Source organism: Pseudonaja textilis, chromosome 10, assembly GCF_049901715.1.
Source record: "Pseudonaja textilis isolate UNSWEBS1 chromosome 10, rPseTex1.2, whole genome shotgun sequence".
NCBI lineage: Eukaryota > Metazoa > Chordata > Lepidosauria > Squamata > Elapidae > Pseudonaja > Pseudonaja textilis.
Window position 1 is genome coordinate 16,642,084 of NC_141999.1, and position 23,990 is coordinate 16,666,073.

General features: G+C 40.4%; 1 protein-coding gene across 3 annotated transcripts; it reads right to left on the reverse strand.

The window, feature by feature from the left end:
- Positions 1-283: 283 nt before the first annotated feature.
- Positions 284-11,128, reverse strand: LOC113437423 (trypsin-like). 3 transcript variants are annotated; one of them, XM_087939902.1, is made up of 7 exons: positions 10,934-11,128; positions 9,246-9,319; positions 8,187-8,278; positions 6,032-6,191; positions 2,839-3,092; positions 1,619-1,755; positions 284-590 (listed from the first exon to the last, which is right to left on the reverse strand). In XM_087939902.1, exons 3-7 carry the CDS (start codon positions 8,239-8,241, stop codon positions 438-440), a joined length of 759 nt encoding a protein of 252 aa, XP_087796028.1. In that variant the 5' UTR covers positions 8,242-8,278; positions 9,246-9,319; positions 10,934-11,128; the 3' UTR covers positions 284-437. The 3 variants fall into 3 exon arrangements, with proteins under 3 accessions (XP_087796028.1, XP_087796029.1, XP_026558186.1); XM_087939903.1 differs by lacking the exon at positions 10,934-11,128 and adding an exon at positions 10,660-10,785 and having other exon boundaries at positions 313-590; XM_026702401.2 differs by lacking the exon at positions 9,246-9,319 and having other exon boundaries at positions 313-590; positions 10,934-11,010.
- Between the last annotated feature and the right edge of the window lie 12,862 nt (positions 11,129-23,990).

A 23,990-nucleotide genomic window follows, 5' to 3' on the forward strand; every position in this document is an offset into this window, starting at 1 on the left:
ATTACAAAAAGAAAAATTCCAGTTGAATGTTTCTACTGGTACAAGCAATTAATAATGGAGCCAGTTAAGCAAAGAGATGAGAGATGTTTTAATTGAGTTTGTTCAAAGAGAGGCCGGATGGCTACCTGAGAAGGATAATTTTGTCAGGATTCCTGCATGGGGAATAGACTTGGTGAATCAAAGAGTATATTTTAAAACATATAAAGGAAAATTCAAGTTGCTAAAGTATTGGTATTGGGGTGTGATGTGGTGGGGGAGTCAAATAAAGTTCTGGACCCAAGAAAACTTGGCCACCAACATAGCTTTTTTCTTTTATTAATTGACATTTTAGCAGGCATGTCAAAAGCATCATCAATATAACACAAGGCCAATTTAACCAAAAAGAGAAGCAAAGTTGCTTCTCCCTTTGGCATTTGTTCAGAATTGTCCTCTCATCCTCAGTTATTTTGGATAGTCTCCTGGATCCAGTTAGTGTATTTGCAGACATTAACATAAACTCCCGGCTTATTTGGCTGTGCACAGATGTAGGGGCCCCAGGATACAATGCCTTGCAGCTTCCCATTGCAGACCAAGGGTCCACCTGAATCGCCCTGTCCAGAAAACAAAACAAAACATCACATGAGTCCTTCCTTCTCCCCACCCCAGGAGCACAAGGTAGCATGGGTGATTTTTTTGCTTCTCCTTTCTGTTTTCAGAGCAACTCAAGAAAGTCAAACCTATCCAGTCAACTTCATGGCTGAATGAAGAACTGTACCAATGGAACCTCTATCCGTCCCCAATATCGAACCACGGTACCTCTCCTTAAGCTGTGGCTACCTATTTCCTGGTGTTTATTGTTAGGGAACATGAAGGAACAAGAAGACTGATGTGCCACCTCATCTTCGCTTGCCCATCTTTGCCATGCTGGTTTGGGCTGCAGCATGGAGAGAGGAGGGGAAAGAAGAAGCATTTCCCAAGAGCAAGCCATGGATGAGAATGTTGGTACAGGGCCTTGCTTGTCAACCCTGTGCTGATGTCTCCACAGGCAGGTTACTCTGCAACAATGGTGCCCTTGAGAAGGCAAAGCGGGGAGGGTAAATTATGAAAGTAGCACTTGTCCCAGTGCGAGCTCCTTCTCTTCTGTACATGCATCGGGATGTTGCAAAGCCAGAGCATGAATGGCAAAGGTACAATTATGCTTGATAAAAATGGGAGATCTTGAAGAAACCTCTGCTTTGCAAGGATTTCGGCTCTCTCCAGAATTATCTTCAAGTCAGGTACGAGTTTCTCAGCAAACCTGAGAATGGTTACAGCAGGTATTTTATTGTAAGGTTTTTGACAGATGGCTAAACTTGTTGCTCCAGCCATCTGTCAAAGCCTCCTTCCCAAAGCCAGCTCATTTTATTGGAGGGGGGGGGGAGCCTTTTTCCTACCCCTGGAAAATCAATCAAACTCTGGACTGTAACCTGCTTTGCAGTACATTGTTAGAATTATACCAGTCACTGGCCTTTTCATCAGGGCGGAATAGAGAGAAGCTATGGAGCCTGAAGTTATTATCTGGCATACTTGGTCTCCTCCTCCTGGACTAGAGAAAATCCCATTATTCTGGTTGCTTAAATAAACCCCCAATTCCTTTTACCTGGCAAGAATCTGTTCCTCCCTCCATCTTGCCAGCACAGACCATATTTTCATTGATGTAATCAGGATAAATTGATTGGCAAACATTGTGATTGATGATGGTGATGTTGGCACACTGTAGAACATCTGGATACTTGGCTGTAAAGGAAGACAGGATTCAATAAAGGAGAAGGGAGATAGGCAAAAGTGGCATTCTTCTCCTCCCTCTTATGACTAGGTCTAAGGTTGTCTTTGGAATGGACCAGTCAGAGATTTAAAACCAGACGAAAGAGAAGCATCTTGCCTTGTTTAAGCTGTAGAATTCATTGCCATATGATAGCCATTAATTTTGATGGTTTAAAAGAGGAGTAGACAAAAATGTAAAGTTGGGTTCTGCATGTATGTTTCTTCAGGTATTTTCCCACGTCTTAATAGCTGTGCTTTTAGGATGAATCAGGATGAAGAAAAAATACCCATTCAAATAAAGCACGAAGCCAGCACCAAATTCAAACAGAAATGGCTGCCAAAGCCTGATACACACGATTAAGAAAAAACCCAATACACAAGCCTGAGGATGGCAGATGAGATTCTGTCGAAATGTCGCTATAACTTTAAAAGCACAACTGTTAAGACATGGGAAAAGAAGAAACCTAAATACCATACATATAAATACCCATGAAAACATAAGAAAACACACACACACACACACACATATATACTGAAGATGGTGTCTGATTTTGTTGTACGAGGTGCAATGACAATAAAGTAAACTAACTAACTAATATATATATTTGATGACTGGACCGTCCCATGGAACTATCCCAAAGTGGCAAAATCTGCAAGCAATCATTGTCTGTTTTGTGACCTTTGATGCCATAAGCCCAACAGGATGGTGGTCAACATTGGAGCCTTTTATTTAGGAGTTCTAAGGGGCAAAGGGGATGCCTTAAGCATTGCCGATGCCTTAAGTATCTTTCTAAACACCTTGAGCGTCCCATAATACGTAGGACTACCTCCAAAAACAGACAATATTCCTCCACTGTTTCATTCAGCCTGCTCTATGAAACACAATGTACTCCTAAGCTTATACTGGAAATCATACACACTCCACCCTTAAACCACAGTGTCTATATTTTGGTTCAGCATCTTGCAGCAATGAGATCTCTCAGATTTATTCAATAAACGATCAGGCCAACCAGCATGTAGAAATGATATGAGAACTCAGTTTATCTGTCAACATACTTTGTGGGCTGCTTGTTGTACCCCATCCTGAAATGAGACATTTAGTTCCAGGTTCCGGGCAGTTGGTAGACAAATCCAGGACTTTGACCTTGTCATTTAAGGTAGCTGGGGTCAGCAATTTAATCATCATAATATCATTGTTTAAGGTCCGACGGTTGAATTCAGGATGCACAATGGCTTTGGACGATAACTTGAGCTGTTCTGACCAGTCTATGCGCCTGAGATGGTGTTCTCCAAGACGCACAGGGAAGATGCTGGAAGAACGAGACAAGATTAGCTTCTGTCGCTGGAAAATTGCCCTCTTTTTCTCTCTTGCTGGATCTGCCCTTGGATCTTTAAAGGCATCTAAGCAGGTAGAGGCTGATAAACCAGAGGTTTTTGTGATAAGAACTTTCATTTATTCTGTTTGCTGATTTCTTTAAAGAAAATAAACTGAAGCTTTCATTTGTTCACACTGGACTGTTTTGAAAATAAAGGAGCCACAAAAATCGGTTGGCGACTCGAATTCTTGGCAGGGGTAATTATATGCCAGCTCTCATTCATTGCATTTTTATTTGAATACATCAACGTAGGCAAAACTAAATCCCATTGCTTTTCAAACAAATTCCATATAAAGCAGGGATCCTCAAACTTTAAGCTTGGCTGGCTGAGGAATTCTAGGAGTTGAAGTCCACAAGTCTTAAAGTTGCCAAGTTTGGAGATCTCTGGTAAAGTGTCTCTAAAAATAGTGGAAAACACCACCACCTCCCATCATTGCAACAGCCTCCAAGACTATGTGCCTTGACCAAAATAAATCAGTTGACCGAAATAAATCAGCCCTCTTCTACTTCTTTGCCTAATTTTGAAAGAAGGTTTCCAGATCTCTATGTTTTAAGGAGATTAGTTTTTTTAAAAAATCACCACTCCAGGCTGAAGTGCTCATAGATGATGACTACTTTTTTAAAAAAATTCTGAAACTAACTCAGAGAAGTCCTCCAGCTTCATTTCATCTTTATTTCAAGACTGATCTCCTTATTGCAACTTTTATAGGCTGCTACACCTAAGTTGATCCCCAATGCTTCCTGGATTGACCGTGTAATATGAGATCACTCGGTCATTCCTGGGAAAGAAAGCTCTTGCCTGCAGAGAACCTGATGCTGTTGCAAAACTTTTGGATGTTTTAAAATTAAAAGAAAAGGGAAAAGACCTCCTAACCATTTTGTTCATGCATGAAAACAACGCAGCTCATTTGTCCACACCTTGAACTGGTTATGGAGAGGAAAGAAAACTAGCTGTAAGTATAGGGAGGAATTGTTCTGACTTTATCCCTGAGTCTAGTGCTAAGTTAAACTAAGTTAAACTAAAATGGATTCACAACATCATATCTTATTGTACAAGTGCATTAGTTGTATCACATAGAAGTTACACTTCATTACTAAATGAAGAAGTTGTAAATGGTCCAACACTGGAAGTTTTTAAGAAGAGATTGGATAACCATTTGTCTGAAGTGGTGTAGGGTTTCCTGCCTAAGCAGCGGTTGGACTAGAAGACTTCCAATGTCCCTTCCAACTCTGTTATTCTATTCTATATAAATACTTTTCAGCTTTCTGTCATATAGCAACATTCATGTATGGATGGATAGGTATAGCAGAGGTGATATTCAGCAGGTTCTAACCAATTCTGGAGAACCGGTAGCAGAAATTTTGAATAGTTCGAAGATCTGGCCAATACCACCCCTGACTGGCCCCACCCCCATCTATTCTCTGCCTCCTGAGTCCCAGCTGATTGGCTGGATCTTCTTTGGTTGCCCTGCACAGGAGAACGGAGCTGGAAAGCAGGTTAGTGCAGTGGGGAGGGAATTGGATTTTGCAGTAACCTTCCCCCAGGAGTGGGGAGGGAGTGGAGATTTTACAGTATTCTTTGCCTGTCACACCTACCAAACCACACCCACATAACTGGCAGTAATTTTTTTTTAATCCCACCACTGTGGTATAGGTAGTCCTTGAGTTACAATCATTCATTAGGCAGTTCAAAGTTATGAGAGCACTGGGGAAAAAATGATTATGACGTCCTGACCATTGCAACATCTCCATAGTCATATGATCAAAATTTAGGCACTTGGCAATTGGCATATATTTATGACAGATGCAGTGCTCCATAATAATGTGATCACCATTTTCAACCTCCCCAGATGGCTTCCAACAAGCGAAGTCAATGGGGGAAGGCAGATTTGTTTAATGATTGCATGATTCACTTTACAGTTTTGTTTAACAACCATAGCAAAAAAAAAAAAGTCATAAAATTGAGCACAAGTCACTTAACTGCTTTGGTTAGTGACAGAAATTCTGGCCCCAATTGTGGTTGTAAGTCAAGAACTACCTCTATGTTACTGCAGGGAGGGAAAAATGAGACAACACAATGTACTTCATTCATGTAAAAGAGACGATTGTGTGATGTCTCCTTCCTCAGAGTAACCTTTCAATCTGATGTCTGCCAGAAGAGTTTTACTGGTCATTCTAGCGACAATACTTGGAATTGTAATCCAGATATTTTTAGAGAGGACCAGGGGGAAAAGGTATAAGTAAATCAGGATGCACTCTTAGCCAGTGAGTGTTCTTGAGCTTACTCTACATTTATAAGCAATCATATCATCATTGAATCATACGGCTGATTCTTGGGTTATTTCATCCAACCTTCTATTTCATTCAGAAAATCCAGCATGAACAGATCCACAGCAGGTAGGTAGTAGCTAGCATCTACTTGAATATTTTTAGTGACAGAGAGTTGTCTATCCCCCTATACCAGAGGTCTCCAAACTTGACAACTTTAAGACTTGTGGACTTCAACTCCCAGGATTCTCCAGCCTGGGAGTTGAAGTCCACAAGTCTTAAAGTTGCCAAGTTTGGGGACCCCTGCTCTTTACAATTAATTTCATTGATGAAACTCTCTTATTGGCACCAGAGAGTTCTTCAGCAATATAACCCATAATCTGTCCTTGCTATGCATGCCTATTAAATCCAAATCCCTCCCTCTTAGACGAGACAAAATAAATATTTGCGTCCTTCCATGAGGCCAAGCGCTAGCATGTCCTTACTCTTCTACGCCCAGGGCTAAACACATTCCCTCCCTTCGACCTTTCTTTCCTTTATGTTCTCTTCATGGTCTTGTTAAAATGAACAGCACACCCAACATCCTTTGCCCTGCTTGCACTTACGATGACTTTCTGCAGTGGGCAGCACTGACCACCCAAGATGGGTGAATGAGAGTCCCTCCACAGATCAATCTGAATCCCGAAAATAGGGCAGCCTGCCATGGCTGGGAATTGGGCAAACATGGCTTTCCCCCCAGGACTTTATTTCCTTCCTCTGCAGCGGCTGAAAAAAAAAAAGAGAGAGAGAGAATAAAAATGAATAAACCACAAACCAAGGAAGAAAGAATCCCAGAAGGACCGAAAGATGCGTCGAAGTCAGAAATCAAGGAACCTATTTCTAAGAAAGGATGAGATTCCCTTTTGATCTCAAGAAGATAGATTACAGATCTCTTCCCTTAAGGAGTTCCATTCCTGGTGGGACCAAGAAGAAAGGCCTTCTCCACGGTAGCTCCCTCCCTGTGGAAGATCATCTCTGCAGAAGTAGGAATGGCCTCCACTTTTACACTCTTTCGAAAATCCCTGAAGGCATGGTTTTGTGAACAGCCTGGGGAACCGCAGGATAATATGAAGTCCATCAAATGGTTGGCTTCAGAGGTGGCATTCAGCAGGTTCTGACCAGTTCTGGAGAACTGGTAGGAGAAATTTAGAGTAGTTCGGAGAACCAGCAAATACCGCCTCTGACTGGCCCCGCCCCCATCTATTCTCTGCCTCCCGAACCGCAGCTGATTGGTTGGGTTTTCTTTTATTGCTCTACCCAGGAGAACGGAGCTGGAAAGCAGGTTAGTGGGGTGGGGAGGGGATCAGAGGTGGTATTCAACAGGTTCTGACCAGTTCTGGAGAACCGGTAGTGGAAATTTCAAGTAGTTCGGAGAACCGGCAAATATCACCTCTGACTGGCTCCGCCCCCATCTATTCTCTGCCTCTTGAGTCCCAGCTGATCGGCTGGGTCTTCTTTGGTTGCCCTGCACAGGAGAATGGACCTGAAAAGCAGGTTAGTGGGGTGGGGGTTGGGGAATGGAGATTTTACAGTTTCTTTCCCGTGGAGTGGGGTGGGAATGGCAATTTTGCAGTATCCTTCCCCTGCCACACCCACCAAGCCACGCCCACCAAGCCACACCCACAGAACCGTAGTAAAAAAATTTGAATCCCATCACTGAACTTGGCTTGATTATTGTTGCCAAGGCGATGGATGTTATTGACTTTTGTATTAAAGTTTTATTTCTGTAAGCCGCCCGGCGTCACTGTGAGTGAGTTGGGAGGCCATATAAATTTTCCTAATAAATAAATCTCCACAGAGCATTCAGGTGAAGGACCACCTGTGCAAGGGCGAACTTTTCCTACATAAAAATCTCATCTACTTGCTATTTACTGTGGTGAAGAGAACATTCCAGCCTCTTTGAGATTCAGCTTCATCAGCAGGGAATCAGCAGGGAATTCAGACTCACGGTAGCTGAGTTTAAAGTGCATTAATGAGGGAGGAAGAGTGGTGCAGTGGCCTAGAGGTGGCGCTCTCTCCTCACAGTCAGGAGGCTGTGAGTTCAATCCTAAGTAGAGGCAGATATTTCTCTCTGGGCACAATGAGAATTTATCTGCTGTGAATTCCGCATTGCCGACAGGAAGGGCATCCAGCCAGTAAACATTCAGTTGCCCTAACTTCACCCCACAAGGAATTATGGGGTGATTAAAAGACAAAAAAATAATGAAGGAGGAAGAGTGTTTCTGTGTGTGTTGTGACAACAGAGAGGAAACACAAAAGACAGCAAAGTAGAGGGAACTGCTGCCTGATGTCTCCATTCAGACTTGAAAAAGTCCTCTCAGCCTTCAAACCGGCTCACCTCAGTTTCCCAAAGTGGGTATGCAGGAAGCTTTCTGATTCCTCAGTTCTGGAAGCAGCTCATCTTTTTATTTGCAGAGAATGGAGCCCTTCCCTCCAACAGGAATGTCAGGTATGATTAAAAGGACTTCAATTGCTACTCAACTCCCCACCTCTCTGCCTTTATGACATTTCCATGTATGAAATACGGGTGAAAGGCATTTGTGGGAGACTATAACAACTTGCCTAGCCCTGCATATGGTGCAATGCAAGAGATTTATAGTGTGTGTGTGTGTGTCTCCTTGGATTGACCCTGGATTCACCCCACTCCTGTCACCCTCAACTCACCCTCAAATACATTCACTGTATCTAAAGAAAAAGCATGTATGTTTCCAAGATCTTTACCTGAAGATGCCATGAACAAAATGGCAGCCAGTAACTTGAAGAAAAGATGTAACATGGTTCTTCACAACAACAATGGTTCCTGGGAATAAGATCTGTTGGGAACAAGAACATTCAGAAATGTAAGAGGATGACATTCCGCCATCTTGATTTACCAAACCATTCAGCCTAATGGTCGGCATGAATCTCACAGAAAACAGACACATAGAACCTTTGATATTACAGGAAAAGTAAAGAATCGTAAATTTCTAAATGGTTTTTCAAAAAGTAGGCAACCTGAGGTTGGAAGGCTGGAGTCAGCCCCTTCAGCTCCTTTATGTTGCAATCCTCAGAACCCCCTCACCAGGGGTGGGATTCTACTAGTTCGTACCTATTCACTAGAACTGGTTGTTAACATTCTAAGCAGTTCAGAGAACTGGTTGTTAGAAGAAATTACTGGCCTAATCCTGTAAGGAAGGCAGGAAGGAAACATTCTGGTGTTGCTTACAGAAACTGCCTCTCCGTTAACCCTTATTACATTCTTGGCAGGCCGAGACTTCCTGTCTCAGGAACGTCTCTGGAGTTTTTTTCCCCTCCTTTGCTGGTACTTTGTTTGTGTGGAGTGACCATTCAAAGTTACAACGGCACTAAAAAAAATAACTTATGATCATTTTTCACACTTACGACTGTTGCAGCATCCCCACAGTCACGAGAGGCCAGGCGAGGAGATGCGTGCCTTGATGTGAGTGATATTGAGTTGGCCACACCCAGCCAATAACATGACCACCAAGCCATGTCCAACCAGTCACATGACCACCAAGCCATGCGTCCACCAACACAGTCATGCCCACAGAACCGGTTGTTAAAAATTTTGAATCCCATCCCTGCCCCTCACCCATTATTTATCCAAAGCTACCATGTGGGGTTCTAGCCATTTTGAGGTGCCGAACAAGTAGACTCAGTTTGCTCTAATACTGAAGGCGCCCAGCTAGAAATCAGGAGACTGTGAGTTCTAATCTCACTTTATCCATGAAAACTGGTTGGGTGACTTGGGGCAAGTCCTTCTCTCTCAGCCCAACTCACCTCACGGGGTTGTTGCTGTTGTTATGTGGAAAATAGGAGGAGGATGCAAGGAGTATGTTCGCTGCCTTGAATTGCTTATAAAAATAAAGAGATGGGATATAAATAAAAAATAAATATATACACTCAATAAATAAACCTTACAGATAAATGGTACTCACTTCACCTGATGTTACAAATTACAGAAAAGCAAGTTAAAAAGCCAGATCATGCTGACTTACAATCACAGGATGTTTTCCAGCACCTCAATACAAGTGCATGTAACCAAGGTACAGTATTAAGGCTGTGATGCAATACAGGTATACAAGAGCCACAAAAAATGACAAAGAACTCCACAGAGAAGGAGAAATCTCCCAAGTACTGGAAGATGGGTGAAGACTAAGTATTGTTGCATTTCATTCCAGGGTTTTAGATTAAAAAAATAGAAATATCTAATCTAACCTAGCCCAGCCCAGTCTAACCTAATTGCATAACCATTAAATACAGTATTATAGCAGCATTGCTTAGCAAAAACAAAGAGTCCCCCAAATCTAGGATGGAAACAGAAAATCCAAGCTCTGTTGCATAAAAGGCATTAAGAGTTGTAAATCTAATCTTTTTTTAATAATAAATTTTATTAAGTTTTAAAATTTTAAAAACATACAATAAAACTTTATACATTGTCATCAACATCGAGACATCTTTTGCATCTCCTCACATTTTTCAGTATATGTATTTACTTGCTAACTAGGACATACAAAACCTTTGCTAGACCAATACTCGAATACAGCTCATCTGTCTGGAATCCGCACTGTATATTGGACATTAATACAATTGAGCGAGTCCAGAAGTAGTTCATGAAAAAAAATACTACACTCCTCTGCTCGCAACAGAATACCCTACATCACCAGGCTTGAAATTTTAGACTTGGACAACCTTGAATTACGCCGCCTACAGTTGGACTTAAGCGTAGCACACAAAATTATCTGCTACAATGCCCTACCAGTCAATGACTACTTCAGCTTCAACCACAACAATACAAGAGCACACAACAGATACAAACTCAATGTAAACCACTCCAAACTTAATTGCAGAAAGTACGACTTCAGCAACAGAGTGGTCAATGCCTGGAATGCACTACCTGACTCTCTTGTTACGTCCTCTAACCCTCCACTCCTTTAACCTTAAAACTATCCACTATTGACCTCACCCCATTCCTAAAAGGTCTGTAAGAGGTGTGCATAAGTGCACCATCGTGCCTACCGTCCCTGTCCTATTGTCCCCATGTATTCATACCTATTTCCTGTATTCATACTCATGTTTATACTTATACCTATTCTCTTGTAAGCGATCGACAAATCAAATAAATAAATAAATAAAATAAATAATCCCCCTGTATTCATCTGTTCCTCCCCTCAACTAATTGGCAGACATCAACCTCAGAAGACTGCTCAACTCTTATGCGCCAGAAACCAACTCCTTGGCTAGAGTTGGCAATTTACATCTGTCCCACATCGGTCGAGTTTGATAAATCAAGGCTGCAAATACCCCTGTTCATTTACTGAAACAAAATGATTGAATTAACAGCTGTCAACGTTGAGATCTCCTGGTAACAGGTTTCCTCTGCCTCCAGCAGGGATCTTCTTCATGTTGTTCCTGGAAAACAGGCTGTGAAATCAGAGAGACAGCAAGGCAGTATCGGCAGTTCTTACCCCCAAGATGTGGGAATTCAATGATTTGCTTCCCAGTCTCATTCTAGCTTTTTATTTGGGATCCTGCCTCAGATTAGCCAATCTTGGGTTAATCAGGAAGTGCTTCTTAACACCCCGCCTTTATCTCTCTTAGCGAGTGACTAGGACCAAATCCACTGTTCAGATTGAATAACTTCCTGATGATACAACAGGTGACTGCGAAAGAAGGAGGAAGAGGCCCCTCAAAATATGCCATATTGACAGTCGAACCTCACAAATCTCCCCATTTATTACCGGAACTTGTTCTCACTTGCCCAAGCTGTCTGAATCATTTGCCCCAGTGACAGGTTAACTTTGCTGCAAATTGTTCCAATGTGGTTTGGAAACGCAGCTGGCCTTTTTATGAGCTAAGGTGAATTGGTTGCCTCTGTCAGCTTATTACAGGTGCCATTTTTTATCGCTGCATTCATCCCTTTACTCAATTACCTCTGGCATTTATTAACTATTGTCTCTGCCCAAATTGGCACCTGTAGAGATACTTAATTAGGACCCATAAATAAAGATGAGAAGGGGACAGAAGTTCATTCAGTTTGCATTTGAATCTGACCTTAATTTACATCTCATTTCCTGAAACAACATGCACATTGGAAAAACATCTGTACTTTTGTGGCTATCTTTCTCTAACTGTTGCAATATAGCTTTCCAACCTCTCTGTGCCAAAATATGAATAACAGATGGAAGAAGCATCCAAAAGCACACATGTTGGTGAACAGCAGCTGAAAATTATTAAATTAGTAAGCATTAGCACACTTATTTACAAAAATGTAAATAATAATAAAAAACATTCATACAAGCTATTTCATTTGTTCTGTGAGATGGATGACTATATAAGTTTGATAGATAAATAAATCAATCAAAACACAAACACCCCCAAATTAATTCAGCATAAACATGTAATCTAATCTAATCAAGGAGAGAACTAACCTAGAACTAAGGATAAATTTCTTGATAGAACAATTAATCTTTGGAACAACTTCCTTCCAGAAGTTGTGGATGCTCCAACACTGGAGGTTTTAAGAAGAGATTGGACAACCATTTGTCTGAAATGGTATAAAGTTTCTTGGACTAAAATACCTTCTAACTCTGTTATTCTGTTAATTTTCTGTTAAAGAGGTTAAAGAACAAAAAAACTGGGAGATTTATCTGTACCTGTAAAAATCAATCACAACAAAAATGGCAAATGCAAATAAACTTAATCTTGGCAAAATATGAGAAACCAGAGTAACTTTAAAACAATGCTAAAATGTGTTAGCAATCAGAGAGCTAGATTAAAAATTATTAAAGTGCAATTAAGAAAGAAATGTGAGCATGCACAATGAAATTACAAACTAAAAGTACCAAAGATTTTAAATAGAGGAAAAATAAATACAAACTTTCAGAATGATGCAAAGAATTATAACAATGAAAATTCTGAATGAGAGTTTGTAAGAATGCAGTCAGAAATTAGTAGCCACTATATCAACAATGGAAATAAATATGTTTGCTTCTATGAAAGACTATTCCCAAAAGATGTTATTGACAAAATGAAAGATGTAAACCAATCTAACAAGATAAGAGATAGTATTGAAAGTGGATTTACAACTGAGAGACCAAGAGAATGACTTGGTAAAAGGATGTTTCACTGGATCTACAAAAGAAATTGGCTGAGGTTTTAAAAATATAAATGACAAAGCAAGAAAGTTACCTGGTTAACTTTTCCTGGTGAATTTACAAAAGAGGCTTATTAAAGCCTTGAATAACTCTGTGCAATGAAACAAAGAAGAAATAAAATAGAATCCTATACCAATATTTGAATTAACTAAAGATTAAGTTAGAAGGAGAAGAAAAGAATATAAAATTGGTTTATTTGATCAAGATTAAAACAAGATATATTGTTACTTCTGGCAACCCTTTATGGACTTTCTGCTGATAGCAGGACTGAAAAGATGAGATTTTATAGATTTGTCTACAAATAAGAAATGGTATATGGGATGAAGAGATAAATGTTTGCAATCTTAGAGGGAGTGAAGAGTCACTAAATTTGTTTACATTTATAATGAAGATTAGAAGTCACATTTTATATATTTCTTTCTCTTTATTATATTCTTACTTTTCCCTTTTTTCTCCTTTCTTTTCCTTGCACATTTTATTCTTTCCCTTCCCTTTCCTCTTTTAAAATTTACTTTAAATCTGGTGGAGGCCATTTAGTACAATTGGTTAGGTGGAAAAGGTATTGCCAGACTCTTCCTGGTTTTTTGCTGCTTTGGAGAACAATTTCTTTCTTCTATTATCCGGCTGAATTGAACTGCTGATTATGGGTAGACAAATAACATTATGAAGAAAAGAGCCTCAATGATGGGCAAATATAGCATCTATAAAAGTATTGCAGGAAAGGAGGAAATAAGAACTTTAATACACATTCTTACATCCAATATTTGCTAAGGATTGGATACTGTAGTAGGAATTATATGTGTAAATTATCAATATACATGCATGCAAAGCATATTATGTATATATGCATACGCTGTTTTCTCTGGACTCACTAGCCCTTAACGCTGATCCAAGATGCTCCCTAACCATACTTTCATTTTTCTTGACTTTACTTTTGTGATGCACAACAGACCAAACTTGAATATTTATCCTGCAAAGGCAGCATCCTAGAGGAGACTGCCATGTGTTGTTTGTTCTAGTGTGGGTATCTTGGGCTTGCAACATCCATTCTGGGTAAAAAGGGGCAATCTTAAATTGCATGTTTGTGTGAACTCCTCTCAAAGGCATTTGCTCGGAGTGAGGTGAATCACAGTGGGTGTATGCATAGCTGCGCATTAAAAGTAATAAAGAGGGTAGCTATTAGGGCTAATTAGTCAGCATCACTTTGGGATTCTCTATTAAGTGGTCATAAATCTGCTAGTCCTTAAGGTGCCAAAAACCTGTTTGCTGTTTGTGCAAGGGGGGAAAAATAACCACATAATTTGCACATAATTCAGCCTTTTTGAACGCCCTCTGCATGTGCTGGGATTTCAAAATCCAGCATTCCTAAACAACATAACCCATGCTGATTGGGAGGGTACTAACTGAAGCCCCAATACACAGGTAGTCCTCAATTTATGGCATTGACTTATGACCGATCCTCGCATTGCAACGTCTCCAGTCAGATGATCAAAATTTGGGTGCTGGGAACCGGCGTATATTTACAATGGTTGCAGTATCCTGAAGTTACATGATTCCTATTTGTGACCTTCCCAGCCAAATTCCCACTAGCAAAGTCATCAGGGGAAGCCAGATTAATGACTTCCTGATCCACTTAACAATGGCAGCGATTGGCTTAACAACTGTGGCAAAAAAGGGACTCACTTTACAACTTAGCAACAGAAATTCTGGCCCTCATTGCGTAGGTGAAGGACAGCCTGCATTGGAAGAGGAAAATTGCTTTAGTTTATTAAGATTGGTGAATTAAAAAATACGCTGGTTAATTGTGTATTTGGGGTTCCTAGAAATAGGGTGAGGGGCTGCATCAGATGTGGAAGGTATCCCCTGACTGTGGGAGCAGGTGACGAAAGACTTCTATCCAATGGCGACAAAAGGAGATTAATTTATTACTCTATTTTAAAATGTTATTTATTTATTAAATTTATATGCCACCCAACTCACTATCAAGCAACTTTGGGCTTCAGTTTGACTTTCAATGGATTACACAGGCAGTCCTCAATGTACGAGCAGAATTGACCCCAAAATTTCTGTTGTTAAAGTGATATATTTGTCAAGTGAATTTTACCCCATTTTACGATCTTTCTTGCCTCGGTTGTTAAGTGAATCATTGCAATTGATAAGCTAGTCACCCGGTTGTTAAGTGAATCTGCTTTCCACACTAGCTTTGCTTGTTGGAAAGTCGCGAAAAGGAATCATGTGACCTTGGCAACCCAGCAACTGTCATAAGTATGAACCAGTTGCCCAGCATCTGAATTTTCATCACAGGATCATGGGGATGCTGGAAAGGTCTTAACCAGAGGTGGTATTCAGCAGGTTCCGACCAGTTCTGGAGAACCGGTAGCGGAAATTTTGAGTAGTTCAGAGAACCAGCAAATACCACCTCTGACTGGCCCCGCCCCCATCTCTTCTCTGCCTCCCATTGAATCCCAGCTGATTGGCTGTGTCTTCTTTGGTTGTCCTGCACAGGAGAACGGAGCTGGAAAGCAGGTTAGTGGGATGGGGAGGGAATGGGGATTTTGCACTATCTCTCTCCTGCCACACCCACCAAGCCATGCCCAAGGAACCGGTAGTAAAAATAATTTGAATCCCACCACTGGTCTTAATTGTGGAAAACAGTTGTAAGTCACTTTTTTCAGCGCTGTTGTAACATTCAGAAGTTGCAAAGCAGAGCCTCTCCCATTATACAGTATATCAATGGAGTCTGTGTGGAAAGAGTTCATAGTTTTAAATTTCTAGGAACTCATATGTCCGACAACCTTACTTGGTCAGTCCACACTATGGCCACTGCAAAGAAGGCCCAACAGCACCTGCACTTTCTGAGGCTGCTGAAAAAGAGCGGTCTGGGTGAGAAGTTGCTGGCTACTTTTTACCATTCTACCATCAAGATCATTTTGGTATACTGTGTAACGGAGTGGTATGCTGGATGCTATGCAGTGGATAAGAAGATGCTCCAGAGAGTTATAAACACATCGGTTTATAAAAAAAACCATCGGTTGCTCTCTTTCTTCTTTGGAAGAGATTGCGAAGACCAGACTCCCCTCTAGAATACTAAAAATCTCCACAGAAAAAAAATGGACATTCATATTTCGATCTGTTACCATCAGGGAGGGCTTAGAGGTGTCTTAAAATGAGGACTAATAGACTGAGAAACAGTTTCTTTTCCAAGGCAGTAATGGTCTTGAATCAAACAGTGCATTTGTGATTTAGTCCTATCGTTGTTATTATTATTATTTTAATTTTTAAATACTCTGTAGTGTGATTGTGATGTGTTGTTTGGGGCACTGTGCTGGAGTAGCTTTCAAATTACATTGTATTCGTGAAATGCAATGACAATAAAGGTATTCTACCAATATTCTAAACTTTGAACAGTCACCAAAAAAACATTGTAAGTTGAGGACTATCCTTAGAAGAGTCAGATTTGATCCAACCCCTATTGTTAAAGGAATTCAAGATTGATGTCCATGTGTAAGTGCCTGACAGTATTCCTGATTCATAAAAATAAACACCTTGAATCACACCGAAGAGTGGAAGAGGTTGCAACAGGTTTCTTTAGAATACTCTGTTTCTAAACAAACTCCGAAGGAAACCTGCCCAAACGTTCCTTGACATCTTCACCCTTGCGTTAAACACTCTTTTGAACACACAATGCTCTGCAAAAGGAATTTCCAAATGCTTTTATTCAGGTTGCCCAGTTCTGTGCTTTCATTTTATTTTATTTTATTTATTTTATTTCCTTTATTTGTCAAGCAAGTGTTGGATAACAGGTATAAGTATAAACATGATTATGAATACATGAAATGGATACAAATAAAGAGGAACATTAGGACTGGGATCGTAGGCACGTTGCTGCACTTATGTATGCCCCCTACAGACCTCTTAGGAAAGGGGTAAGGTCAACAGTAAGACAGTCTAAGTTTGGCTTGAGACCAATGGTGGAATTCAACCAGTTCGCACCAATTAGTGAGAACTTGTTAACTTTCTAAGCAGTTCGGAGAACTGGTTGTAGGAAGAAATCTCCTTTTGTTTTTTCCACTCTATAGGGCTAATCCTATAAGGAAGGCAGGAAGGAAACATTCTGGTGTTTTTCTAGCCTAATCTTTATTGCCCTGCTTCAGAGGTGGTATTCGGCAGGTTCTGACCAGTTCTGAAGAACCAGTAGCAGAAATTTTGAGTAGTTTAGAGAACCAGCAAATACCACCCTTGACTGGAGATTTTACAGTATCCTTCCCCTGCCACACCCACCAAGCCATGCTCACAGAACCGGTAGTACAAAAATTTAATTCCCATTGGGGTAATTGACAGAATCCTGACACTAAGGTTAAAGTTTTTGGGCTTTGGGGAAGAAACCATAGAGTCAGGTAGTGTATTCCAGGCATTGACCACTCTGTTGCTGGAGTCGTATTGCAATATGATCTCTCTTTTCTCATCTGAAAATTGAACTAAATTCTTTTCTTGCTATGCTCGTGTCCTTGACTTACAGCAGTTCATTTAGTGACCATTCAATGTTACAACGTCACTGCAAAATGTGGCTTATGTCCATTTTTCACACTTACGACTGTTGCAGTATCCCCATGGTCATGTGGTCAAAATTCAGAAGCTTGGCAACGGACTCATATTTATGACCTTTGCCATGTCCCAGGGTCACGGGATCCCTTTTTACGACCTTCTGACGAGCAAAGTCAATGGGGAAGGCAGATTCACTTAACAACTGTGTCACTCACTTAACAGCTACCATGTATCAACAGGGCAGAGATTCATTTAACAAAACATGGAAAGAAGGATTGTAAAATGGGGCCAAATTCACTTAACAAATGTCCCACTTAGCAACAGAAATTTTGGGCTCAGTTGTGATCGTAAGTCAAGGACTTACTTGTATAATATTTGATGCTCGGTCCTTGGGCAATAAGAAAGGTTTGATCTGATTTGATTTGACCTGATCTATAAAAGTAAAATGTGCCCTTTTTACAATTGTCATCAAAAGATCATTGATAGAGACTCGACCCTCAAGAATATTATGGGCCCCGTGCTCTGCTTTGCTTCTTGGATTGAAAGGAATTGAAGGGAATTGAAGGGAAAAACTGCAGGCAAAATGGAGTTTTTGAATATCTGGAAAAATCTCTAACTTCCTCGTGTGGCCTCAGTGCCTTTGGCAGATGCATATATATATATATATATTGAAGTGTAAATTCAGTATCAGCATTCCAAAATGTAACTAAATGAAAACTGGAAGCAGGTTTCGGGAACTGGTAAGGTAACATTGTCAGTTTCTGATGGTGCAGTGACACAATCTAAAAGTGGCTTGGCTTGGAGACATTTTAATCCCCTGCAAACAAAGCAGAAACAGGGAAGTGTAGACTTGTGCATTAGGCATAAAGTAGGGTTAGACTTTTTCACAGTCAGGAACACCAAGACAAACCAACCTTGGTATAACGTTGGGAAATCAACTGGAGATCAATGCAGACATGGGTCGCCCACAAACAGAGTTTTATCCTTTGGCATACCTTTAAATAGATAAGTCTCTTCTATCAAATAAGAAGACAAGGTCATTCTAAATATAAATAACAGGAGGGACATCTGGTTGGGAACGTCTGCCTTAAGAATGGTCTCAAATCCTATTCTCTCCTCTCCTCTCCCCTCCCCTCCTCTCGTCACATCTCTTCTCTCTCCTCTCCCCTTCCGTCCTCTCCTCTCCCCTCCCCTCTTCCTTCTCCCTTCCCCTCTCTCCTCTCCTCTCCCCTATTTCCTCTCCCCTCCCCTCCCCTCCTCTCCCCTTTCCTTAAGACATAAGACATAAGAATATATTTGTCATTACACTCGCAAGCGGGTGCAACGAAATGAGGTGCTCTTCCACAAGTAAAACTGGACAACACCATTGAAAGAAAAATAAAATTAAACACAACAGACCATACAATAATCTCTATACAATTTAAAAATGTAAATACCCCATTACTCTCAGCCATTAAATTCCACAAAAATCTTATGACCCTGCATTCAAACTCAAAACTGCACTTGGATAAAAACTGTTCTTAAATCTAGTCATCCTTGTTCTTAATACCCTGAATCTCCTTCTCGATGGTAATAGTTCAAAGAGCCCTCCTCTTCTCTCTCCCTCTCCCCTCCCCTCTCCTCCCCTCCCCTCTCCCCTCCCTCCTCTCTTCACACCTCTTCTCTCTCCTCTCCCCTCCCCATCTGTCTTCTCTCCTCTCCCCTCCCCTCTCCCTTCTCCCTCTCTCCCCTCCCCTCTCCTCTTCTCTCCCTTCACCTTCAAATGTCTGTTTTCATCCCAATGACTGCTTGGATTAGTTCCTGTAATTTTCTTGGCAACATTTTTGGAAATGATTTGCCATTTCCTTCTTCCTAGGTTTGACAGAGAGTGACTGGCCAAAGTCCCCCCAAGTGGCTTCGTGCTTCAGGTGGGAGTAAAACTCAGTGTACCAAGTCCTAGCCTGATGGCTTCACCTCTACACCAAACTCATGTTCCTTCTGTCTCCCTCTCTGCCTTGTCAACCAACATAAAGTGAACAATGGAAGTGTGACATGTGAATTTCAGACAATGGCACTTTGTGACTTTCATTCATGAATTCACTGCACAAAAGAAAAAAATTGGGGCCCTGCCTGTGTGACGAGAGGCCCATTTGTCAAATAGGGTTTCCTTTTTCAGACATTTCCTTCAGGCAATCAATCTGCAATGGAATCAGGAAGGACTGTCTTGACATCTTCTCTGCAATTAGCGGAGAAGCCCATAGGCCATATGTGTCAAACTCAATTTCATTAAGGGCCGCATCAGGGCTGAGGTTGACCTCGGCGGGGACATTGGGGCTTGGCTGACTGGATGGGTGTGGCCAACTGGGTGGGCATGGCCAGCTTGAAGCCACTCCCCAAACTGCTGGCATGCTTCCTCTTCGCATTGAGTAGACCAGATCAAAGCCACTCTGGCCCAATGTTTCCTCTTTGAATTGGGTTGACCAGGCCAAAGCCACATGGGCCAGCCCCTTACATATTCCAGGATGGCCCCCACAGGCTGGATCCGACCACATCACAGGCCAGATCCAGCCCTTGTGTTTGACATCCTTGCCCTAGGCAGTTTGTGACAGTCACATCCTGATTTCTGAGGCAAGAATGCAAATCGTGTCATTTGTGTGATGTTATCTGCACACCTCTCTTTTTCCTCCTCCCCCTGTAGAGGGTTAAAGAGGAAGAAGATTCAAAGGAAACCTGGATTTTTTCCCCACAAGGATGTTCCTGGGTGAAGGTTGGAGCCAAATCATTGAAATCCGTTTGTCTTACAGGATCAACTATTGCACTGGTGGGAAGAGAGTTTTCCAGAATTAAAGAAGCCACGGTGTGTGTTGTAGTTGCAACTTTCCTTCCATTTTTGCTGCACCGGAGGAAGCAGAAGAAGAAAATCACATTTCTACCTGATCACCCAACTAGCCTCGAAGGAACAAAGCAGACATTCTGCATTTTTGCTCACATCCCCTTAGATATCCTGCTATTTGCTCCAAGCAGTGTCAACACATGGTAATTCATTCCTGGACATAGAAAGAGGAGATACCGTAATTCCTAGAAATTACAGATTATAGCATTTATTGTCATGCTTCTCGTCTGGACTATTTCAAAGGGCTAACATTACCAGTGACACTTTTGGGGTGTGTGTATGTGTCAGGATTTCTGATGAAATCCAAATGAATTTTTTGTTTGTTTGTTTGATTACTAAGGAAAGAAAACTATCCCCCCCCCTTTTTTTTTCTTTTTGATATGGTATATTAAGACTATGGTAGTAACCATGGAGTCAAACTATTTCCCAAAGCATCAATAGGCAAGATAAGAAACAAAGGATGGAAACTAACCAAGGAGAGAAGCGACCTAGCACTAAGGAGACATTTCCTAATGGTGAGAGCAATTAACCAATGGAATAGCTTGCCTTCAGAAGTTGTGGGTGCTCCATCACTGAAGGCTTTCCAAAAAGAGACTGGACAAGTATTTGTCTGAAATGATTTAGGGTCTCCTGCTTGAGCAGGTGTGTTGGACACTAGAAGACCTCCGAGGTCCCTTCCAACTCTTATTATTCCAACTTCTAAGTTCAATGGCACTGTCTTTGTTTTTGTTTTGTGCTCAAGATTCTTCTAGCCTTTCCCACAGGGTGCTGTCCAAAGTCCTGAAAAACTTGGCCTTCTCTGATCCCAACCTCTTCTACCTGTTGTAACATTGCTCTGTGTGTGTGTGTGTGTCTGTGTCTGTGTCTGTGTCTGTGGGCATGCATGTGCGTGTATGATCTTTCCTCCCATGATTTTGCCTTACAGTCACTATTGGGTCTCCCCAACAGGTCTACCTTAAGGAGAGATGCTGTCTATATGTCTTAATTGTCCAGGTTTGGACAATTGCAGAAGATACACGTATGCAATATTATCATTTCCTGTGCACCGTGTGACAGATCAATGGGGTTCCCAAAATACACTGAAGGATGAGCCTAGGTTAAGAAAATTGCAACTGGGTTTCCGCAGCCTGCCACATGCAAATGAATTATGTTTCAGTGAAATGTCCTACTTCATACGACACATTAAAATAACGCACTGGTTCCCACAGCATCTTGAACTAACCCAACCATAGTGAGGAATGAATAAGCCCACTATAACCCGGTATACTTCTGATGAGCACAATCTATGTAGATGTCAAAGAAAAAGGCAAGGAGTAGTAAGTGACTCCCAAGTTGCTTTTGTTTTGAATGGTCTTTTGAACATAGACTTCCAGGGTGGGGAAAGTGAAAAAAGGTTCATTGCAATGTCACGAATCCCTCCTCCCCAACAGACCTGGGTGTGATACAAAGGCAGATACAAAAAATGGAGTTTCCAATGTGATGTCACAACATACATTTAATTCTTTGGGCTTCAATGGGGCTAGCTGGGGATGCTCATACTTTTGCAAAACTCCCTCAAGACACATTCAGAAGAAATGATATAAATAATGTACAGTAGCATTTAGCAATAACCATAGCACTTAGACGTACACTGCTTTACAGTGCTTTACAGCCTTCTCTAAGCTGTTTACAGAGTCAGCCTATTGCCCCCAACGATCTGGCTCCTCATTTTACTGACCTTGGAAGGATGGAAGGCTGAGACAACCAGTGAGAATTGAACTACTAGCAATTGGCAGAATTATACTGCATTCTAATCACTGCACTACCATGACAATAGTGTTTTCTCCCATGGCTATTTTTTAAAGTCATGAATTTCCAAGTTTCGGTGAGATGAAAACTTGAGTCAAGATGGCCAAAGTTTAATTGTCTTATGAAGGTGTAGCTACCAATCCTATCTCAGGAACATGGTGGTGGAGTATGTAACTTAGACTCCTAGCATGCTGTCAATGACCATCATCCACAGCATGGCAGGCAATGAGGTCATTGGTAACACATTGTATTATCTTTCACCTTGTAGAACGACTGAGAAAATTACTCCAAAATAAGGAAGTTCTTTCTTTTTTAAAAAAAAAAAAGTTTTATTGAGTTTTAACAAAACAAATAAAACATCTTATTTGAGTACAGCATGGTTCTGGGTTACCACATTTCCATACAGACACAATTTCATATGCATATTCATCTTATGTATTCAACTTCATATCTCATTACTCTTTTTCCAGCTTCTCACTATTTCTCCCTTTACTTCTCTTAATTTTCTTTTATGGTTATCTCATTTTCTTCTTATTCAATTGTATTTCTTTTACCTAAATTTCTATATCTTTTTATTCATTATACCTATACTTTCGTCTGTCTTGTTTACAATTTCATATGTTCTCTTCCAACATTCTTAAAAAGCAAAATTCCCCCTATGATTGCCAATCGGAGTGCAACACCTTTAAGTCTTATTGTTATTAGCATATGAAATCTCATTAAACATTAAATTTGTGCATTCTAAAATTATAACAATTTCTAGTATCTATTTTATATCATGTAAATCTCATCATTCAGACTCTGCTTGGTACTTCTCCTTGAAAATGTAAAAAGAAATATTCTAAAAACATAGCAAAGACAATATACATGTATAAACATTAGTAAACAAAATAGTTATTCAAATTCATTCTAGTACTGGTATGAGCCTTGTAAATCTTTCTTTTCAATATTTATCAATCTTTGAGAACAATTGAAATGTTTCCCTCCCTTCTTCATTATTACATTAATTGTTAATAAGCATACCATTGGGTAGTCATACAGTTTTATCTTATAAATTATTTACTATTTTAAGCAAAATAATTATTCAAATTCATTCTAGTAACTGGTATAAATGTCCTTATAAATCTTTCACAATATTTTATCAGTCTTTAGAAACAATTACAATGTTTCCCTCCCTTTATTATTGCATTAATTATAAATAAACATACCATTACATAACAAAACAGTTTTATCTCATAGATTATTTGCTTATTTAATTTCTAACTCATTACAGTATTCTACTGTCACAACACTATCTTTTGTACCTTTGCAGAATCCTCACTTTTAACTTAATTTAGCCATTGTCTGTGTTTTCTAGCTGAGCAAATACCTTTAATCCTAGTACGTTTCCCCTTTTTCTTCATTTCCTGCTTTTGTCCCTCATAAGTTCTTTCCCTTTCTATCTTTCCCCCCTTTTTCTAATCCCTTTTTTATACCCTTCTCTCTCTAATTTTCCCTTCTGTAATTTTCTTTTCTGCTTCTCCTTGCTGTTATATACTTCTTTTTCAGACTATTTTTCTTTTTGACTGTTCCCTTTGATCTCAAACTTTTAACTCCTTTCCCCCTTTTTCTCCTTATTACCACCCTTCGCATTATTTGATCATTGAAAATGGCTTCTTCTTTGTCCTGCCCTTCTTCTTGCTCTTGGAGCTTTTCCTTTTGCTTTTCATAGTTCAGGGTCTCCATTTCAAAAAATTCAAATACAAAGCCAAAGGATCTTCCTCCCCTTTCTGCATCTTCTTTCTGTTTTTTAAGACTCATCTTCAATTCCTCCAGCAGTGATGCCATTTTAAAAACACTTTCGAACCACCACCCAATTGACTTTAAGTAAAAACAGAAAAAGAAAACAAAAAAACCCAATGCCAAAAACCTTTTTTTTTAAACCACCAAACGATCCCAGACTGTTCCTTCTTGTTTCTTTCCTTTACTTTTCCTTTCCGTGGATTTACTGTACCTTTTAATAAGATTTCAGTTACAACGTATTCTCTGGAGTCTTTTCAAAGTTTCACTGTTAATCCTCTTAATTTTTCCAGGTGGCACTCCATTTTTCCGTTATTCCAAGTCCCACCCGTTTGCCTCCACAACAAGATAGATGTGAGATAGATTGGGCTGAGAGAGATTGAC